This window comes from Staurois parvus, unplaced genomic scaffold (genome assembly GCF_062004578.1).
Source record: "Staurois parvus isolate SC_StPar_1 unplaced genomic scaffold, SC_StPar_1.0 ptg003583l, whole genome shotgun sequence".
Lineage (NCBI taxonomy): Eukaryota > Metazoa > Chordata > Amphibia > Anura > Ranidae > Staurois > Staurois parvus.
In genome coordinates, this window is record NW_028321379.1 from 35,539 (window position 1) to 55,197 (window position 19,659).

The 19,659-nt window shown below is 47.3% G+C and overlaps 1 protein-coding gene across 1 annotated transcript in view; it reads right to left on the reverse strand.

Annotated features, from left to right (window-relative positions):
- Positions 1 to 3,115: 3,115 nt before the first annotated feature.
- LOC149427682 (fructose-bisphosphate aldolase A) overlaps positions 3,116 to 19,659 on the reverse strand; it is a 41,310-nt gene continuing 24,766 nt past the window's right edge. Inside the window, exons 2-9 of the mRNA XM_089667776.1 lie at positions 18,153 to 18,275; positions 11,051 to 11,262; positions 10,906 to 10,960; positions 9,990 to 10,150; positions 7,278 to 7,361; positions 5,891 to 6,065; positions 5,594 to 5,793; positions 3,116 to 3,587 (exon numbers count right to left, since the gene is read on the reverse strand). Of these exons, the coding sequence (XP_089523902.1) occupies positions 3,492 to 3,587; positions 5,594 to 5,793; positions 5,891 to 6,065; positions 7,278 to 7,361; positions 9,990 to 10,150; positions 10,906 to 10,960; positions 11,051 to 11,262; positions 18,153 to 18,264 (1,095 nt within the window). The 5' untranslated portion in view covers positions 18,265 to 18,275 and the 3' untranslated portion in view covers positions 3,116 to 3,491. The remainder of the gene's footprint in view (positions 3,588 to 5,593; positions 5,794 to 5,890; positions 6,066 to 7,277; positions 7,362 to 9,989; positions 10,151 to 10,905; positions 10,961 to 11,050; positions 11,263 to 18,152; positions 18,276 to 19,659) is intronic.

The window sequence follows — 19,659 nt, forward strand, 5'->3', positions numbered from 1 at the left end:
CGGTCTCCAGAGTGGTGCCAGCAGCAGGAAAGAAGAGATCTTCAGGTCAGTGTGAAGCAATACACTGGGCATAATAGTATAGGGCTGCTTTCACATTGGTGTGCTGCGGTCTACCCACACAGTGGGTGCAGTGTACCTGCGGTTTTTCCTGCACCACAGACTTCTATTAGATCCTACAGGTTTGAATGCAGGAGTTTTTATTTGCTTTCACCTGCAGGATATAATGGAAGTCTATGGCGAAGCGCAGCTAACCAAGGAAAGTCGCAGATCCACTGTGCTGCACCTGCGCACATGAAAGCCTGTGATTGGCCAGCAATTCGAGAAGCAGCAGACAGATGAGCTCACCTCTGTCACTCTACTCTTTCCTCCTATCAGCATGCTTCTAGCAGGGCAGCACAACTGTTTGGCGCTTTGTGCTGCTTCTACCCTCCCAGTCTGAGCTCTGCTGTACAGGAACTGCAAAAGGCTGATACCAGGTACATTCATTGCAGTAGGGAAAAAAAAAACATTTATTGATGCATTTGTCATTTATGTCTGCCTTGAGTTAAAATTTTCACGATTAATTTTTCTTTATTGTCCATGACAATGTGTGCTTAACGTGTTCTATTCATTCTCTTCCATAAAAATCTCCATTGAAAAAAAAATCATAAAAAAATCATAAAATTTACCCTCCAGCTCTGCATGGACAGTTTGAGCTCAACTCCAGTCCAGCATTGCCAAATGTTTTGTTTTTATTAGTGTCCCCATTGGAGAGATTTCCCATCACTTCCTGTCCCTGTGACACCAGGAAAGGAAATCTGGATGGGACAGCAGTTGTCACATGGTTAGGAAGGCACAGGCATCAACGTGTTTTTTTCAGTGTCCCCATTGGCGAGATTTCCCATCACTTCCTGTTCCTGTGACAGCAGGAAAGGAAATCTGGATGGGACAGCAGTTGTCACATGGATAGGAAGGCACAGGCATCAACGTGTTTTTTTCAGTGTCCCCATTGGCGAGATTTCCCATCACTACCTGTCCCTGTGACACCAGGACAAGAAATTTGTACAGGGAACAGTTGTCACGGGGACAGGAAGGCGCAGACATCAAAATTTGTTTTGTCTGTGTCCCCATTAGAGAGATTTCCCTTCATTTCCTGTTCCTGTGACACCAGGACAAGATACATGTATGGGGAGTTGTCACTTGGACAGAAAGATACAGAAATCAAAATGTGCTTTTGTCTGTGTCCACATTGGAGAGATTTTCCTTCACTTCCTGTTCCTGTGACACCAGAACAAGAAACTTATTTGGAAAAGTAGTTGTCATAGGAGCAGAAAGGCACGTTTTTGTCTGTGTCCCGATTGGAGAGATTTCTCATCACTTCTTGCCCCTGTGACACCAGGACAAGAAACGTGGATAGAAAAGTAGTTGTCATAGGAGCAGAAAGGCACAGACATCAAAATGTGTTTTTTTTTTTTCCTGTCTCTATCAGAGAGATTTCCAATCACTTCCTGTCCCTGTGACACAAGGACAAGAAACATGCATGGGGAGCAGTTATTACAGGAGCAGGGAAACAAAGACAGCAAAATGTGTTTTGTCTGTGTCTCCATTGGGGAGATTTCCCATCATTTCCTCTCCCTATAACACCAGGACAAGAAATCTGGATGAGAGCGCAGTTGTCACATGGACAGGAAAGCAAAATGTTTCATTTGTGTCCCCATTGGAGAGATTTTCCATCACTTCCTGTCCCTGTGACACCAGGACTAGGATGGATGAGCAGTTATCTTAGGGACAGGAAGGCACAGACATCAAAATGTGTTTTTGTGTCCCCATTGGAGATATTTCCCATCACTTTCTGTCCCTGTGACACCAAGATTGGGATGAATGAGCAGTTGTCACAAGAACAGGAAGGCACAGGCATCAAAATGTGTTTTTTCTGTATCCCTATTGGAGAGATTTCCCATCACTTCCTGTCCCTGTGACACCAGGACAAGAAACTTGTATGGAGAGCGGTTGTCACAAGGGCAAGAAAACACAGACACCAAAATGTCTTTTGTCTTTGTTCCCATTGGAGAGATTTCCCTCCATTTCTTGTCCCTGTGACACCAAGACAAGAAATCTGGACGAGAGAGCAGTTGTCACATGGACAGGAAGGCAAAATGTGTCATTTGTGTCCCCTTTGGAGAGATTTCCCATCACTTCTCGCCCCTGTGACACCCAGTCAAGGAACCTGGATGGAAAAGCAGCTGTCACGGAGCAGAAAGGTACAGACATAAAAAAAAAAAAAATTTCTGTGTCCCCACTGGGGAGATCTCCCATCACTTCCTGTCCCTGTGACATCAGGAAAGGAAATCTGGGTGGGACATCAGTTGTCACATAGACAGGAAGGCACAGGCATCAACATGTGTTTTTTTTGTGTCCCCATTGGAAAGATTTCACATCACTTCCTTGCCCTGTGACACCAGGACTAGAATGGATGAGCAGTTGTCACATGAACAGGAAGGTGCAGACATCAACATGTGTTTTTTTCAGTGTCCCCATTGGGCAGATTTCCCATCACTTCCTGTCCCTGTGACACCAGGAAAGGAAATATGGATGGGACACCAGTTGTCACAGGGGCAGGAAGGCGCAGACATCAATATGTGTTTTTTTTTTCAGTGTCCCCATTGGGTAGATTTCCCATCACTTCCTGTCCCTGTGACACCAGGAAAGGAAATCTGGATGGGACAGCAGTTGTCACATGGACAAGAAGGCCCAGGCATCAATGTGTTTTTTTCAGTGTCCCCATTGGGCAGATTTCCCATCACTTCCTGTCCCTGTGACACCAGGAAAGGAAATCTGGATGGGACACCAGTTGTCACAGGGGCAGGAAGGCGCAGACATCAATGTTTTTTTTTTGTTCAGTGTCCCCATTGGGTAGATTTCCCATCACTTCCTTTCCCTGTGACACCAGGAAAGGAAATCTGGATGGGTCAGCAGTTGTCAAGGGACAAGAAGGCCCAGGCATCAATGTGTTTTTTTTCAGTGTCCCCATTGGGCAGATTTCCCATCACTTCCTGTCCCAGTGACACCAGGACAAGAATCTGTAGAAGTGTAGTGAATGTAGAGAGGAGAGAGATCTGGACACACCAGCACAGGATTGTGGTTCATCAATCTGCTTTATTGAGATGTAGTCAGCAGTGACATAATCCGTGACTCAGAGCCGAGGACAGGGACAGGAGAAGTCGCAGCACACGCTCACCCAGACAGGCCACTCCCCTGCGCTCACCATCCACACCCTCTGCAAGCTCCTGCAGGTGTCAGCAGAGCAGGCCGGGCTCCGTGGGGCCACTCTCTCCAGACGGGGTGGGGGGGGGGGGGGAATGGGGGGGGTAGGCTAACCGTGTGACGCTCTGCAGGTCAGGTCTAGCAGGAAGTGAATTATCGCTCCGCAGAGGCGGGGCCTCACACTACACAGACGCAAGCAGCTTTCAGTGACACCACCACAGAGAAGAAGGGGAGGGGGGAGGTGGACTCTAGTAGGCGTGGTTGGAGACGAAGAGGGACTCTCCTGCGGCTGCGCCAGCCTGACCGGAGGAAACGTACTTTCCTTGGCACGCCAGGCTGTTGGCCTGAAAAAGACAAAAAGAATAAAATCAGCAAAAAAAGTATACAAGTTCTTCCCTACTAAACTGCTGCAGTGTACATGGGGGCCGTGGTGTCACAGCCGGAGGAAGCAGCGGTCTCTCTGCGCGGGTTCAAAACTCCTCCCCCCTCCCCTGCTAAGTCAGAACCAGAGCTCTCCAGTCTACAGGAAACAGGAGCTGTGAAGAGCTGAGCGGACTCACCAGGGAGTGTCAGACCTCTGCAGAGAGACCACTGCTTCCACACAGAGAGCAAGGGTCCTTCACTGCAGCGTGCTGGCAGGGGACAGGCTTTTCCACTCAGGCTGGGGCTACTTTCTAGATAAGATGGTAAGATTGCAGAGCTAGAGCTCTACCTCCCCGGGGAGTGCATCAGACCTCTGCAGAGAGACCACTGCTTCCACACAGAGAGTATGGGTCCTTCAATGCAGCGTGCTGGCAGGGGACAGGCTTTTCTACTCAGGCTGGGGCTACTTTCTAAAGAGGATAAGATGGGAAGACCTCAAAGTTACTATAGCTCTGTAAAGGCTCTGATTTGCCAAGGAGTGTGTTGGGCCTCTGCAGAGAAACCACTGCTTCCAGGAGGAGAGAAGGGGTCCTTCGCTGCAGCTTGCTGGCAGAGGACAGGCTTTTCTACTCAGGCTGTGGCTACTTTCTAAAGAAGATAAGATGGGAAGGGCTCTGACCCACCAAGGAGTGCGTTGGACCTCTGCAGAGAGACCACTGCTTCCACCTGGAGGGCAAGGGTCCTTCACTGCAGTGTGCTGGCACGGGACATGCTTTTCTACTCAGGCTGGGGCTACTTTCTAAAGAAGATAAGATGTGAATATTGCAGAGATACTATAGCTCTGTAAAGGCTCTGATTTGCCATGAGTGTGTTGGGCCTCTGCAGAGGGACCACTGCTTCCAAAAGGAGAGAAGGGGTCCTTCACTGCAGCAGGCTGACAGGGGACAGGCTTTTCTAATCAGGCTGTGGCTACTTTCTAAAGAAGATAAGATGGGAAGATTGCAGAGCTAGAGCTCTACCTCCCTGGGGAGTGCATCAGGCCTTGCAGAGAGACCACTGCTTCCACACAGAGAGCAAGTGTCCATCCCTGCAGCATGCTGGCAGGGGACGGGCTTTTCTACTCGGCTGTGGCTACTTTCTAAAGAAGATACAATGTGAAGTCTGCAAAGTTAGAGCTCAGCTTCACCAGGGAGTGTGTCAGACCTCTGCAGAGAGACCACTGCTTCCACACGGAGAGCAAGGATTCTCGTCTGCAGCGTGCTGGCAGGGGACAGGCTTTTCTACTTAGGCTGGGGCTACTTTCTAAAGAAGATAAGATTGGAAGATTGCACAGCTAGAGCTCTACGAAGACTTGCCAAGGAGTGTGTCAGACCTCTGCAGAGAGACCACTGCTTCCACACAGATAGCAAGGGTCCTTCACTGCAGCATGCTGGCAGGGGGCAGGCCTTCTACTCAGGCTGTGGCTACTTTCTAAAGAAAATAAACTGTAAAACTTTGCACCTGGATTGTATTTAGCTGTTTTTAAAACTTAAAAGTTCATTCGGGCTGTAAAGGGCCGGTACACCCTAATAAAAAAATAAAAATTGATATTGTCCCGTGACACATGTGAACAGGCAGACCTTTCCACCTCCACTGGGGCATAATAGACCAGTTAAAGGGATGCCAGGACTGGGCAGGAAGGGGTTAACCAAGTATTATTACCCGTTGATCCTGCCAGCACGTCTGTTGTTTTCCCCACTTCCTTTAACAAAGTGACAACGCTGTTTGTTCCGCAGTGAAACCACACATCGGTGTTGTCACATTGTGGACAAACTAATAACATTTCTTAAAGTGGAACTCTACCGTTAAAAAAAAAAAATGCAAGCAGGGCGGCTCCCTGTTGTAGATACATTGATTTTTGTGACACCGGCCCTTTAAGGCAGTATGGAAGGAAAAGGAACGAGGACATCTAGTGGCAGCGGAGAGCACTGCCGTTAGGGGTACCTACCAGTGCACGCTTGGTGTATTCTTCTTGGGCGTTCTTGACGTTCTCCTTCTTTCCGCTCCACGCTTTAAGGGCGGAGGCCTGGAGGGCGCGGCCGTAAGAGAAGGTCAGGGCCCAGGGCTTCAGCAGGGGGCACTTGTTGATGGCATTCAGGTGAACGGTGGCCTCCTCCTCACTCTGACCTCCGGACAGGAAGGTGACACCTGTATGGGGCAAACAAACACCAGAACATGAAGGTCACGGCTTTCCTCCTCGGTACCTTCCCTTTCGTTGCCAAGAGGACCCCATATCCCCTCTTACCGGTGACGGCGGGTGGCACGGTGCGCCTCAGGGCGGTGACTGTTGCGATGGCAACCTCCTCAGGGGTGTACTTCTTGGTGCAGGCATGGCCGGGGGTCACCATGTTGGGTTTGAGCAAAGTTCCCTCCAGGTAGACGTGGTGGTCACTGAGGGCCTTGTACACAGCAGCCAGGACCTGCCGGAAGACGTATCTCATCAGTATATCGCCCGCTGGGCACACAGGGGCTGGACATGGCCAACTCAGCCTATGAAGATCCTACATCAGCTAACAGACATGTTTTGTGCATAGGGGAGAGGGGGGGCATCTGAGCGCTGGCCTAGATAGGGAAGGGGGGCATCTAACCATTGCCCTATATAGAGAAGGAGGCACCTGACCATTTCCCTATATAGGGAAGGGGAGCATCTAAGTTATGACCTATATAGGGAAGGAGGCACCTGACCATTTCCCTATATAGAGAAGGGGGACAACTGACCATTGCCCTATATATAGGGAAGGGGGGCATCCAATTTCTGGCCTATATAGGGAAGGGGAGCATCTAATTTCTGGCCTATATAGAGAAGGGGGCATCTAATTTCTGGCCTATAGAGGGAAGGGGGGCATCTAAGTTCTGGCCTATATAGCAAATGGGGGCATCTCTGTGCTGGCCTATATAGGGAAAGGGGGGAGGGGCATCTGAATGTGCCCTATATACTAGGGGAAGGGGACATTTAAGCCCTGTCTCCAAAATCGCAGAAGGGGGGCATGTAAGCGCTGTCCTATAAAGGGAAGGGGGGTCATCTGAGCTCTGGTCTATATAGGGATGGGGGGGGGGGCATCTGAGGTCTGGTCTATATAGGGATGGGGGGTGGTGACATCTGAACTTGCCCTATATACTAGGGGAGGGGGACATCCAAGCCCTGTCTATGCCGTGTGTAATTATACTTCATGTTACACCCTAAACATGGATGTAACAAAGCATGGTGTGAAACATGAACTTTGCCTTCTATGATTACTAAATGCTCCCATCCGTTCAAACAAGAATATTTGTTCATTCTTAAAGTAATTAATGATCAGTTGATGTCCAGCCAAACATAACACAATAAAAGATGAAATAAAAAGCATCATTTGCTGCAACATTCACTCTACATTCAAAACTCTGCGCTGCAGTACTTCTTTTCTACCACTAGATGCCCTCAGTCTGATGGCCAGCATTATTCAACTTACTCCTGCCCCCCTGCCTGTGATTGGACAGTGAAAGGAGAAGCAGCATGGTGATGAGATTATCTCTCTGTCCTTTTCCTGTCCTCATAACAGCAGCTGAACTCAGACTTTCTATGCTGCTTCTTCCTCTCACACTTCAGCCCTGGGACAGCAAAAGGCAAGCCCATTTTGAATCCCCATTTGTACCTTCTCGGTGACGTACTGGCACCTCCTCAGATCATGGTCGCCATCAGGTAGAACCTCAGGCTCCACAATGGGGACAATACCGTTCTGCAGAGACACAAAAGATCAAAAGTCAGACAAAAAGATCAATAACAACTTTTTAAGTCCTGTGAAGCATTAGGACAGGCCCTCACACCCTTCTCGGGATACGCAGGATACATAGACATTTAATGCCCGGTCATACCGCTGCGATTTGGGAATTAAAATAGCATTTAATGAATGTGAATGTCAGCGTATTAACATTGGCGATTTGCTGCAGCACGATTTCTAAAAGTAGTTTTCGAATTACTTTTTTCTTCAGCTTTTGTTGCGATTTCATACACAGAATATTATTATTTTACAGGATTTATATCGCCAACAGTTTGCTCAGCGCTGTACAATATATGGCTCCACGCACACTGGGGGGCGTTTTAATAACGCTGGTAACCATAGCTGTGTAAAGTTGCATTACAAATGCAAGTTCTTCAGTGTTTTTTAGCGTTTAGCTGCATTTTTCCGCATTTCTCTGCGTTTGCGTTTCTTAGCATTTTTTTTTTTTTTTAAACACAAAAAGTTTGCTAAAAAAAAAAAAAAAAAAAAAAAAAAAAAGATATCCACCGAGTGTGAAAACATTGGTGGGGAGAACAACCAAACACACAAACTAGGAAACAGGAACATGCATTTCCACGATACTATGAGGCTCCACGCACACGGGGCGATTTGATAATGCTGGTAACGTTAGCTGTGTAAAGTCACGTTGAAAAAGTGAGTTTTTCAGCTTTTTTTAGCATTTTTAGGGGTTTTCTTTTTACCAAAAAAATGTTCAAAAATTCTGGCTTGTGACATTTTTTTGCATTAGCTTTTTTTTAGCGGTTTTAGTTTTTTGTTGACCACAAGTAATTTTTTTTCGGTCAAAAAAAGTCCAAAAACGCCGGCTTGTCTTTGCCACATTTTTCAGCGTAGAGTGGTTATCCAGCTACAAAACTCCTCTAGAAGCCCACTAGTTCTGGGGTTTTTTACCAGCCAAAAAATGCTGATTCCAGTCTGTGTGTGTATGGACACATAGGATAACATGCCGGGGAGTTTACTGGCTGTAGAAAGAAAAACCGTCAAAAGCCAAAAACAGCCGCTGTAAAAACGTCCCGTGTGCATGAGGACTAAAGGGAGACAATACAGCAATGATACAGTTCAATACAAGAGGGTTAGGAGGGCCCTGATCCTGGGAGCTTACAATCTAAGAGGGAGGGGCTGGTGGTACTAAAGGTAATAACTGTGGGGGATGGACTGGTAGAAGGAATAGAAGATTTGGTTATTAGCTGAGGGCAGGATAGGCTTCTCTGAAGAGAGAGGTTTTCAGAGATCACCTAGAAGTGTGCAGAGTAGGTCATAGTCTGATAAATTGGGGTAGAGAGTTCCAGAGGATGGGGGAGGCTCTGGAGAAGTCCTGGAGACGAGCATGGGAGGAGGAGACAAGGGAGCTAGAGAGCAGGAGGTCGTGGGAGGATGGTTTGGGTGATATTTGGAGACAAGATTGGTGATGAAATTTGGGGCAGAGTAATAAATAATGGAAGTTATTATTATACAGGATTTATATTATTATTATTATACAGGATTTATATTATTATTATACAGGATTTATATATTATTATTATACAGGATTTATGGCGCCAACAGTTTGCTCAGCGCTTTACAATATAACGGGAGACAATCCAGCAACAATACAGTTCAATACAAGAGGGATAGAAGGGCCCTGATCCTGGGAGCTGACAATCTAGGATCACACAAAATCGTTGAAAATCTTCACAAGTAGCAATAAAGTGTGACCATTGACTTATACAGGCCATACGCGGTTTGAATTCCGAACGCTTTTTCATCCGAAAATTGAAAACATCATTTGCTCAGTAATCCGATGGCGCCATCATTGATTTTGAAAATCGACCGACGAAGTCATAAAGTTCACCCCATGTAACAGGCGAAACTTCTGTTCCTTGCAGGTCACGGCTCATATTCTTCTCGGAAAAACGATCGTACGATTTGACTGTCATTGAGTCGAAAAATCGGTCGTTTTTCACAAATTTTCCAACCAAAAAGGGGAGGAACCACGAAAATCGGTCAGTGCCACTGACCCACTAACAGAGCGAAAATCGGCCGATTTATTCTTAGGTCCAATTTTCGGAAGAAAAATCGTTGATTTTCGACCCATGTATGGCCAGCCTTAATGTCCTTTCTCACAACTTCCTGTTCCAGCTGTAATTCCGATAATACAGAAGTGGAGGGATTTCTACATAAGCGGTCAGTGAGGAAAGGTTGATTGCTGTAATGAGCCTACATCGTCCTCAGGCTCTACCAACAACCAGCATTGTGCAATCATACACATGACGGGACGTGAGAGCCTTCGGCTGGCCATACATTATACAATTCTCTTGAGATTTTTGCTTTAGATTTACCAAAAAACCATATAATAGGAGGTCAAACCCAAACAACACTTCCAGCTGTATCCAGTTAGGCAGGCCCTTGCACTACACAGTTGAAGGTAAACCTAAAGGAAAAATCTCAAGAAAATTGTATGGTGTATGACCAGCCTTCCTCTGGACATTGTGTGGCAAACCCAAAAAAAAAAAAAAAATAATGAAGGATCCCTTTAAAAAATTCAAAGAAAAAAGAGGGAGGGGAAGAGAGGGGCAAACGGTCCGTTACCTGTTGGCAAATGCTGGCATAACGTGCAAGCACGTTGGCATTCTCAATGATGGCGAGACGAGAGGGGGTGTGGTCGGAGATCTTCAGCACGCAACGCCACTTGGCGAAGTCAGCGCCGTCCTTCTTGTACTGGGCACAGCGCTCAGACAGGCCATCCAGACCTAGGGGGAGGGAACACAGATCATTAGATTGGTTTCCAATTGGTTTGTAAGAGACACACATCCGCCCATTCGTCTACCACCCTTTAAAACAGCAAACGATCGGTTGGCAATGAGGGTCTCCTCCTTTTCCGAAATGCTCCATTTTTCATCGATGTGAAGTACATTAAAAATGAACCTGCTCCATATATAAAGTATTAACCCCGTGACGCTGAGCGCACGCAAATATGTGGCCTCTCGACATCTGGGCCTTGACGCTGAGCGCACGCAAATATGTGGCCTCTCGGCATCTGGGCCTTGACGCTGAGCGCACGCAAATATGTGGCCTCTCCGATCTGGGCCTTGACGCCGAGCGCACGCAAATATGTGGCCTCTCGGCATCTGGGCCTTGACGCTGAGCGCACGCAAATATGTGGCATCTGGGCCTTGACGCCGAGCGGTCGCATATTTGCGTGCAATTAGAAAATACACATGTGCTGAGAGCGCACAACCGGCACATATGTCCGCAACTCACGGAAAAGGTCCTGATCTCCCCTTTCGATCGGGACCTTTTCCAATCATGGTGGTCACATGACCCTAAAACCCCGCCCGCCTCCTGGCTTCTGAAACTCTTAAAGGGTCACGAAGAGATTAAAAGAGATAGGTGGGCTGAGCAGGCATTGAGCCGGTCAATTCTTTATGGCCTGGGGCATAAACCCTCAATTTCCATGGACCTGCACTCATTCCAATGGCCTGGTCTATACCTGCATCTCTCTTACCCTGTGTTGTGGTCTCTCCGTTGGTTCCAGCCAGAGGGACAACACCTTTGTCAACCTGGGAAAAGAAAGAGAATCATTAAGTGACGGCCGATGCTTGGACCAAACAAATCCAGCGCCAACCTACCCACAGTTCCCCTTGGCTCACCTTGATTCCTACAACGGCTCCTTTGTCCTTGATGACCTTGGTGAACTGGTTGCCATTGTCTGCCTTGTGGTAGAGAGTCTCGTGGAAGAGGATGACGCCACCAATGCAGGGGTTGACTCTGTCGTCAGCGGTGAAGAGCAGCTGGCGGTAGAAACGGCGGTTCTCCTCTGTGTTCTCTACGCCAATGGAGCTCAAACGCTTAGCAATGCTGCCTACAGAGGCCAAGAAAGGCTGTTAATGTGGACCTTTCATGAACCGCACAGGTCTGTATGAACACATTCCTGATGAGTCACAATATCATTTTTCAGAAAAGCTCCACCTTTTGTAATTACAAGAAAAACATCCTTGAGCTCCACTCAGTGACTTTGCCTAGGCTCATATGATGTCATCAGTCTGCTGCAGGCAGGATGAAGCATTTCCTCTTCCCCAGTGAAAAGACTGCAACATTATAACAAGTCACAAGGTTGCAACTTTATAAAAAAAAAAAAGAGGCTGTAGCATCAAATGGTGGAAAACCAATGGGTACTCTCCTGGAGGCAACACACACACACACACACACACACACACACACACACACACACACACACACACACACACACACACACACACACACACACACACACACACACACACACACACACACACACACACACACACACACACACACACACACACACACACACACACACACACACACTTCAGAGATGGTTGAACTTATGGCGATTGGCCCAGCACGGTCACATGGGGGTGTAGAGATGGTCAGCTCTGTAAGCTCAGGCTGGAAATTTAAAATGAACTTGCACACCGCTGTTTTTCCTCACTCCCTGCGGCTGTAGGCTCTCAATATCACTCCCTGCGGCTGTAGGCTCTCAATATCACTCCCTGCGGCTGTAGGCTCTCAATATCACTCCCTGCGGCTGTAGGCTCTCAATATCACTCCCTGCGGCTGTAGGCTCTCAATATCACTCCCTGCGGCTGTAGGCTCTCAATATCACTCCCTGCGGCTGTAGGCTCTCAATATCACTCCCTGCGGCTGTAGGCTCTCAATATCACTCCCTGCGGCTGTAGGCTCTCAATATCACTCCCTGCGGCTGTAGGCTCTCAATATCACTCCCTGCGGCTGTAGGCTCTCAATATCACTCCCTGAGGCTGTAGGACCTCAATATTACACCCTGAGGCTGTAGGACCTCAATATTACTCCCTGCGAATGTAGGCTCTCCATATTACTCCCTGTGGCTGTAGGCTTTCAATATTGTTCCTTTCAGTTGTAGGCTCTCCATATTACTCCCTGCGACTGTAGGCTCTCAATATTACTCCCTGTGATTGTAGGCTCTCCATATTACTCTCTGCGGCTGTAGGCTCTCCATATTACTCCCTGCGGCTGTAGGCTCTCCATATTATGCTTTACGGCTGTAGGCTCTCCATACTACTCCTTGCAGTTGTAGGCTCTCATTATTATTCCCTGCGGCTGTAGGCTCTCCATATTACTCCCTGCAGCTGTAGGCTCTCCATATTACTCCCTGCGGATGTAGGCTCTCCATATTACTCCCTGTGGCTGTAGGCTCTCAATATTACTTCCTGCAGTTGTAGGCTCTCAATACTACTCCCTGCAGTTGTAGGCTCTCAGTATTACTCCCTGCAGTTGTAGGCTCTCAATATTACTCCCTGCAGTTGTAGGCTCTCAGTATTACTCCCTGCAGTTGTAGGCTCTCAGTATTACTCCCTGCAGTTGTAGGCTCTCAGTATTACTCCCTGCGGCTGTAGGCTCTCAATACTACTCCCTGCAGTTGTAGGCTCTCAGTATTACTCCCTGCAGTTGTAGGCTCTCAGTATTACTCCCTGCAGTTGTAGGCTCTCAGTATTACTCCCTGCAGTTGTAGGCTCTCAGTATTACTCCCTGCAGTTGTAGGCTCTCAGTATTACTCCCTGCAGTTGTAGGCTCTCAGTATTACTCCCTGCAGTTGTAGGCTCTCAGTATTACTCCCTGCAGTTGTAGGCTCTCAGTATTACTCCCTGCAGTTGTAGGCTCTCAGTATTACTCCCTGCAGTTGTAGGCTCTCAGTATTACTCCCTGCAGTTGTAGGCTCTCACTATTACTCCCTGCAGTTGTAGGCTCTCACTATTACTCCCTGCAGTTGTAGGCTCTCAGTATTACTCCCTGCAGTTGTAGGCTCTCACTATTACTCCCTGCAGTTGTAGGCTCTCACTATTACTCCCTGCAGTTGTAGGCTCTCACTATTACTCCCTGCAGTTGTAGGCTCTCACTATTACTCCCTGCAGTTGTAGGCTCTCACTATTACTCCCTGCAGTTGTAGGCTCTCACTATTACTCCCTGCAGTTGTAGGCTCTCACTATTACTCCCTGCAGTTGTAGGCTCTCACTATTACTCCCTGCAGTTGTAGGCTCTCACTATTACTCCCTGCAGTTGTAGGCTCTCACTATTACTCCCTGCAGTTGTAGGCTCTCACTATTACTCCCTGCAGTTGTAGGCTCTCACTATTACTCCCTGCGGCTGTAGGCTCTCCATATTACTCCCTGCGGCTGTAGGCTCTCAATATTACTTCCTGCAGTTGTAGGCTCTCAGTATTACTCCCTGTGGCGGTAGGCTCTCAATACTGATATCTGAACTCAGCCCGTAGTTGTTAGTCTCTGCTAATTAAAGGGTACTTTTACTCCAGAGCTGGCACAACAGGGACCTATTTGTTCATTCTATTTCGCTTCCTCTGCTGTTTCAACAACCAGAACTATTGCAAGTTGAACTTGATGTGTCACAAAGCTTATCTAAATCCAAGAATGAGAATGTATTATATATTGCAGCTCACCAGCCCTTAGATGTGGTGGCTGCATTAGTTTTCTTTTTTAGATATTTTTTTTCTCCATTTTCACCTGGTGTTCCTGTGTTAGGGTGGCCATGCTTACTCCTCCACTGTATCTATGGGAGGAGCAACATAACCCCCCTTGTGCAGCAGCATTGCCACCCTGTGGGGAGGGTAGTGTTAGATGGACTAGTAGATTTTAATGCATTTTACATAAGTCACTAACAAATTAAACTCCAGCGAACACATTTCAGAAACATATTTTTCCTTTTGGGATAAAGGTTTCACATAAATAAATCAAAGCTGACCACTGTAAGCACCCCTGTCAGTTCGCAATGCATTATCTCAACCTTCTAACTGCCACTTTTGCTGAACAGTTTGGTCTGTTAAAGAATACTGAAAAATAACAAACTTACTGGCAGGATCATCAGGTGAAAATAAAGGTTAAAAAAAAAATGAATGCAGCCACCACATTTCATGAATGGTGAGTTTTTGCTTTTAGGTTTAGGTATACTTTACATAGTTTGTCTCAAAACTAACTGGCAATTTTGCTGGTCAGCTTGGCCTGTCAACGGAAGGTAAAAATAAAACAGAATTACTGGCAGGATCGCCAGTAATAAATCTGTGATATGGGGGGGGACAGCTCTGAAAAGCAATCTGTGGTGGATCGAGTTTTACAGTCGGTTGACAGATGGCTTGGATGCAATAAGTCATCCCCTGGATACCTTGCTTTTTATGGGGAAAGCCCGCCACACCACATGCATCAGAGTCTTGTTCACTTGAATGGGTTGCATTTGTTGGTGACGGCGTGCCATTCTGCAAAAAAGTTACTGCGCCACAGCAATCTGTACAGACATGTATGCCAGCAACATTGACCACCTGTTTTTACCGCCCCCTCCCCTACTGCCTGTGTGATTCAAGTGCAGAGTGGATCACTGTCCCGCCTCCCCACCTCCTCCATTCAGGGAAGGCGGCTTATTCATTATTCATTGAACTAATACAAAGCATTCTGCGAATGGTGACAATGCTGAGCAAGACACCCCCTGTGGGCACCACTGCAGGGATCACTATAGTAGTGACAACTGGCACAGCAATTGTCAGCGTTCCCAGCGATGGCACAGTTATGAGATACCCATACTTGTAACTATGCAATAAAAATCATTTTGGGAGTTGCAGCCGATTACCACCCACATAACACATATGTGCTGCGGTTAAGAGGGCGGCCTTTAATGGCCCATGGATGGCGGAGCTTTCTGTGCTGAGAGTGCCCCTATCAGTGGCCGAGCCGTCACAGCAAATGGGCTCCCAATCATGTGACAGCCGTTCATAGTGATCACGTGATCGGGAAGTCTGACCCAATTAAAGGGATGCTAGGGCTGGGCGGGAAGGGGTTAAAATTAATCTACAAACAATGGGGGAGATTTACTAAAACTGGTGCAGCTGCGCATGGGAGCCAATCAGCTTCCAGGTTTTATTGCCAAAGCTTAATTGAACAAGCTGAAGTTTAGCAGGCCATACGTGGGTCGAATTCCGAACAATTTTTCTCATTGAAAACATTTATTTATTTCAGGTACTTATATAGCGCCATCAATGTATGCAGCACTTTACATATATATTGTACATTCACATCAGTCCCTAACCCTCAAGGGGCGTACAATCTAAGGTCCCTAACTCACATTCATACATACACATACTAGGGACAATGTAGACAGGAGCCAATTCACCTACCAGCATGTCTTTGGAGTGTGGGAGGAAACCGGAGCACCCGGGGGAAACCGACGCAGGCACAGGTAGGTGGTGCCGTGGCTGGGATTCAAACCAACGACCCCAGTACTGCCAGGCGAAAGTGCTAACCATTTAGCCATTGTGCTGCCCATATCATTTGTTCTGTGTGGGTAGCACAGTGGCTAAATGGTTAACACTTCCGCCTGCCAGTGCTAGGGTTGATCTAGTCGACGGCACCACCTGCCTGGAGTTTGCATGTTCTCCCTGTGTCTGCGTGGGTTTCCTCCGGGTACTCCGGTTTCCTCCAACACTCCAAAGACATGCTGGTAGGTTAATTGGCTCCTGTCTAAATTGTCCCTGGTACGTGTATGTATGAATGTAAATAAATAAATAATCCGATGGTGCCACCAATGATTTGGAAAATCGGTCAATTTTCCAGCATGCCCGATAAACGAAATGAGGAGGAACTACAAAAATCAGCCAATGCCATTGTCCCACTAACAGAGCGAAAATCGGCCAATTTTTCTTAGGTCCGATTTGCGAATGAAAAATCATTAAAAAAACTGACCCATGTACGGCCAGCCTTAGAAACCTTAGAAGCGGATTGGCTGCCATGCACAGCTGCACCGGATTCTGACATTTTAGTAAATCCCCCCCCACTGTTAGAACGGTTCTTTAATACATTTACAATCAAGGCATGCCTTGGTGATAACTGTCACTGTTGCCAGTGTGCTCCTTATGTCAGAACACACATTGGCTGCACAATAGCCGCCTGTTGTTGATGGTTGCTATGCTAGCAGCTACTCAATAACAAGCTCTGTGTAGTAATATGAACACGGGACGAATCTAGAAGAAGATCAATACGTCCTTAATTAAAGGATAATTAGACTTTCATGCTACCTCCCCCACAGCACTCCCCTAAAGCGTATGCTCCTCTGTCCTCCAGAACCCATGTGCAGAAAAATCCCATCCCTCCATACGGTGGGGGAGAGTTTATCAACGTCGTGTTCGTTTTATTGTTATTGCACGCAGTACTTTGCCCTGTAGTCCTATGGTATGATAATGAGGACGTTCGATGTACAGTGACCCAGGTCAGTCCAGCTCAGGACTGGCACCGAGTTTCCCCGCAGCTGATTTTATTGAGCCTATTCTTATGGTGATTGGATTAGGTTTGGTTGTGATTTTTAAATATTTGTAATCGTAGATTTGTGTGCTGTGTTGTTACATTGTTGCTCACGGGGATATATGTCGTTACCCCAATAAAGTCTGTAACATTTCCCATCGCATATTACTTCGGGGTTGATTTACTAAAAGGCAAATAGGCTGTGCTGTTGATCCAGAGCTTAGTGAATGAGGTAAAGCTTCACTTTGCAAAGAATACCCAATCACAAGCAAGGAAAATAAAAATAAAATTAATTCATTCATTCATTTCCGTGCACATGATTGGATGATGGAAGTCGGCGAAGATTCTTCTCATTTACTAAGCTCTGAGGCAACCACACTTGCAAGGTGCCCAGTAAATCAACCCCATAGTCCTAGTTTTTTTAGCAGAGCACACATTCTTAATAGTGAAGGAGAGTTCTTTTGTTGCGCAGAATTTTATTCTGGTCTGTGACCCCTCTGGGGAGATTTCCCTTACTTCCTGTTCCAGTGTCACCTGTACAAGATGCTGGGGGTACAGTTGTATAGAAGACACAAACATAATCGTAAAATTGAAACCTTTTTCACCACCTAACACGGGACTGGAAGGATCGACGATCATATGAGCATTGTCACAGGATCTGAAGCTGGTCCCGCTGGCTACTGATCTTTTAGCACCGACCAAGAGTGGTGTTTGACAGCTCGATCTCTAGGAGTGCACAATGCGTGTGCTCTCATCACATAAGCATCAGCCGCCCAGTGACACATATGTGTGGTGTGTGGGTGTTGAACCTTCCCTTTTGCCACCACATGTGTCACTGGACAGCCGAAGTTTGTGTGATAAAAGCATGCACACTGCGCGCTCCCAGCACAGAGACCGAGCTGTCAAAAGACGTATCTCAGTCGGCGCTAAAGATCGGTAGCCAACGGGACCAGCTTTAGATCGTGTGACCACTGTGACAGTGGTCATAAGTTCATCGATCCATCACGTCCCCTGGGTGTTCAGAACTGTTTAAAGGGATGCCGGGGCAGGCGTGAAAGGGTTAACACTTCCACTCTCTACTTATAAATACATTTTTTTGTCTGTGTCCCCATTGGAAGAGATTTCCTGTCCAGATGTGATGGGAAATCTTCCCAAATAGGGACACAGATGGCAATAAATACCAGACAGAGGCTCCAACACTTCTATCCATTAGCCAATACCAAATAAATGGTTTTGGCTAGAGTTGAGCTTTAACAGGGAGAGCGGCGCAGTGCCTGGCAGAGTTGTATGTATCACAATAGTAGCCAAACAGAATGACAAATCCTTTCATTCAGAAGACGGTTCACAGAAGTGTATTTAGCGGATTGCCCAGAGCCCAGCTTTAACATTTCCGAAGACAGATTTGCAGAATGACGCCTAGACCCCACCGCCCTCTTACCTGTGGACTCATCGGCAGCCAGGATACCCTTGCCGGTAGCCACAATACGCAGTGCGATCTCATGGAGCTCCTTCTTCTGCTCGGTGGTGAAGGCTGGGTATTCGGTGGGCATTTTGCTGCGTTCTGGAATAAAGCAGAGCGACCCGGGATTAGTCAATGAATGGTGGAAGACAAAGCTAGGGAATGTCAGGGCGGGGCGGCACGTACAGGACACACCTATACAGTAATACCTGCTCTAGGCATGGCTATGTTAACCCCTTCCTCACCAAAATAAAAAAAAAACCTTATTGCACTCTGACAAGCACTGCTAGCGCCTACAAAGGCCTGCTACGCATGACGTCCCACGTTGCCGTCCCTTTGCAAGGTCCTACCCAGAGTATGCAACTCTAAAAATAGGCTTGTCCATCAGCGGAGGGAATTCCTCCGAGAGAAGAGACTCAGAGGACACACAGACCTTGGAAGTCCACAAGAGAAGGGTTCCGCTGTGGCACCCTACGGGCTATGGCCTTCAAAGGGTTACAAATACGGTTTGTGAGAGTGATGGCTCATAGTGAGCGTTCCTTCTTCACGGAAATGATGAGGCAAAAAGGAAGTTGCAGAATCCTTGAGGCCTGGAGGACGGAGGCAGCACTGAGCACACAAGGGGGCTCCTCATGGTGGGGGGATGATGGCTGCATGGCATTGTTAACCTTTTTCCTTCCATGAAGAACATGACACCAGCATGAGCCTCTGAGTATCATGGAGGCCGGGGTGGATTTATTAACCCCTGCCAGCTCAAGGCACGCCCCCACCATTTTCTGTCTGCACCACATATCTTCTGTTATTAATCTCTGAGATGCCAGAATTAGATACACATTCACTGCGATCATTCACATGGACGCTTCTCCAACATTCACACCCATATTGTCCTTACAAAGTAGATTTTCTATTCTATCTCCATCATCATGTTTAATCCTTCATCAGTTATTTGCAAACCCTCCTCATCTCCATCATTAGCCATGTATGTGGTCCATCCTTCCCACTGAGTCTACCCAAACAGTCATCAGTACTGTCCGCATCCAGAGGGTTCCCCATGTCCATCCTCTGCCCCGCTGTCTGACCTCCTCAATAATCAATGACCTTCCTGTCTGTATCCTCCCCCTCCAAGCAGAGGTCATCAATGAGCCATGACTGACCTTCACAGCTCACCAATAATAGATGTACTGCTTTCTCCATTGTTGTCTACCACCTACTTCTCTACTCCATCCCAACCTACCTCCCTACACCTCTCTCCATCCCAACCTACCTCTCTCCATCCTCACCTACACCTCTCTCTATCCCAACCTACCTCCCTACACCTCTCTCCATCCCAACCTACCTCTCTCCATCCCAACCTACCTCCCTACACCTCTCTCCATCCCAACCTACCTCTCTCCATCCTCACCTACACCTCTCTCTATCCCAACCTACCTCCCTACACCTCTCTCCATCCCAACCTACCTCCCTACACCTCTCTCCATCCCAACCT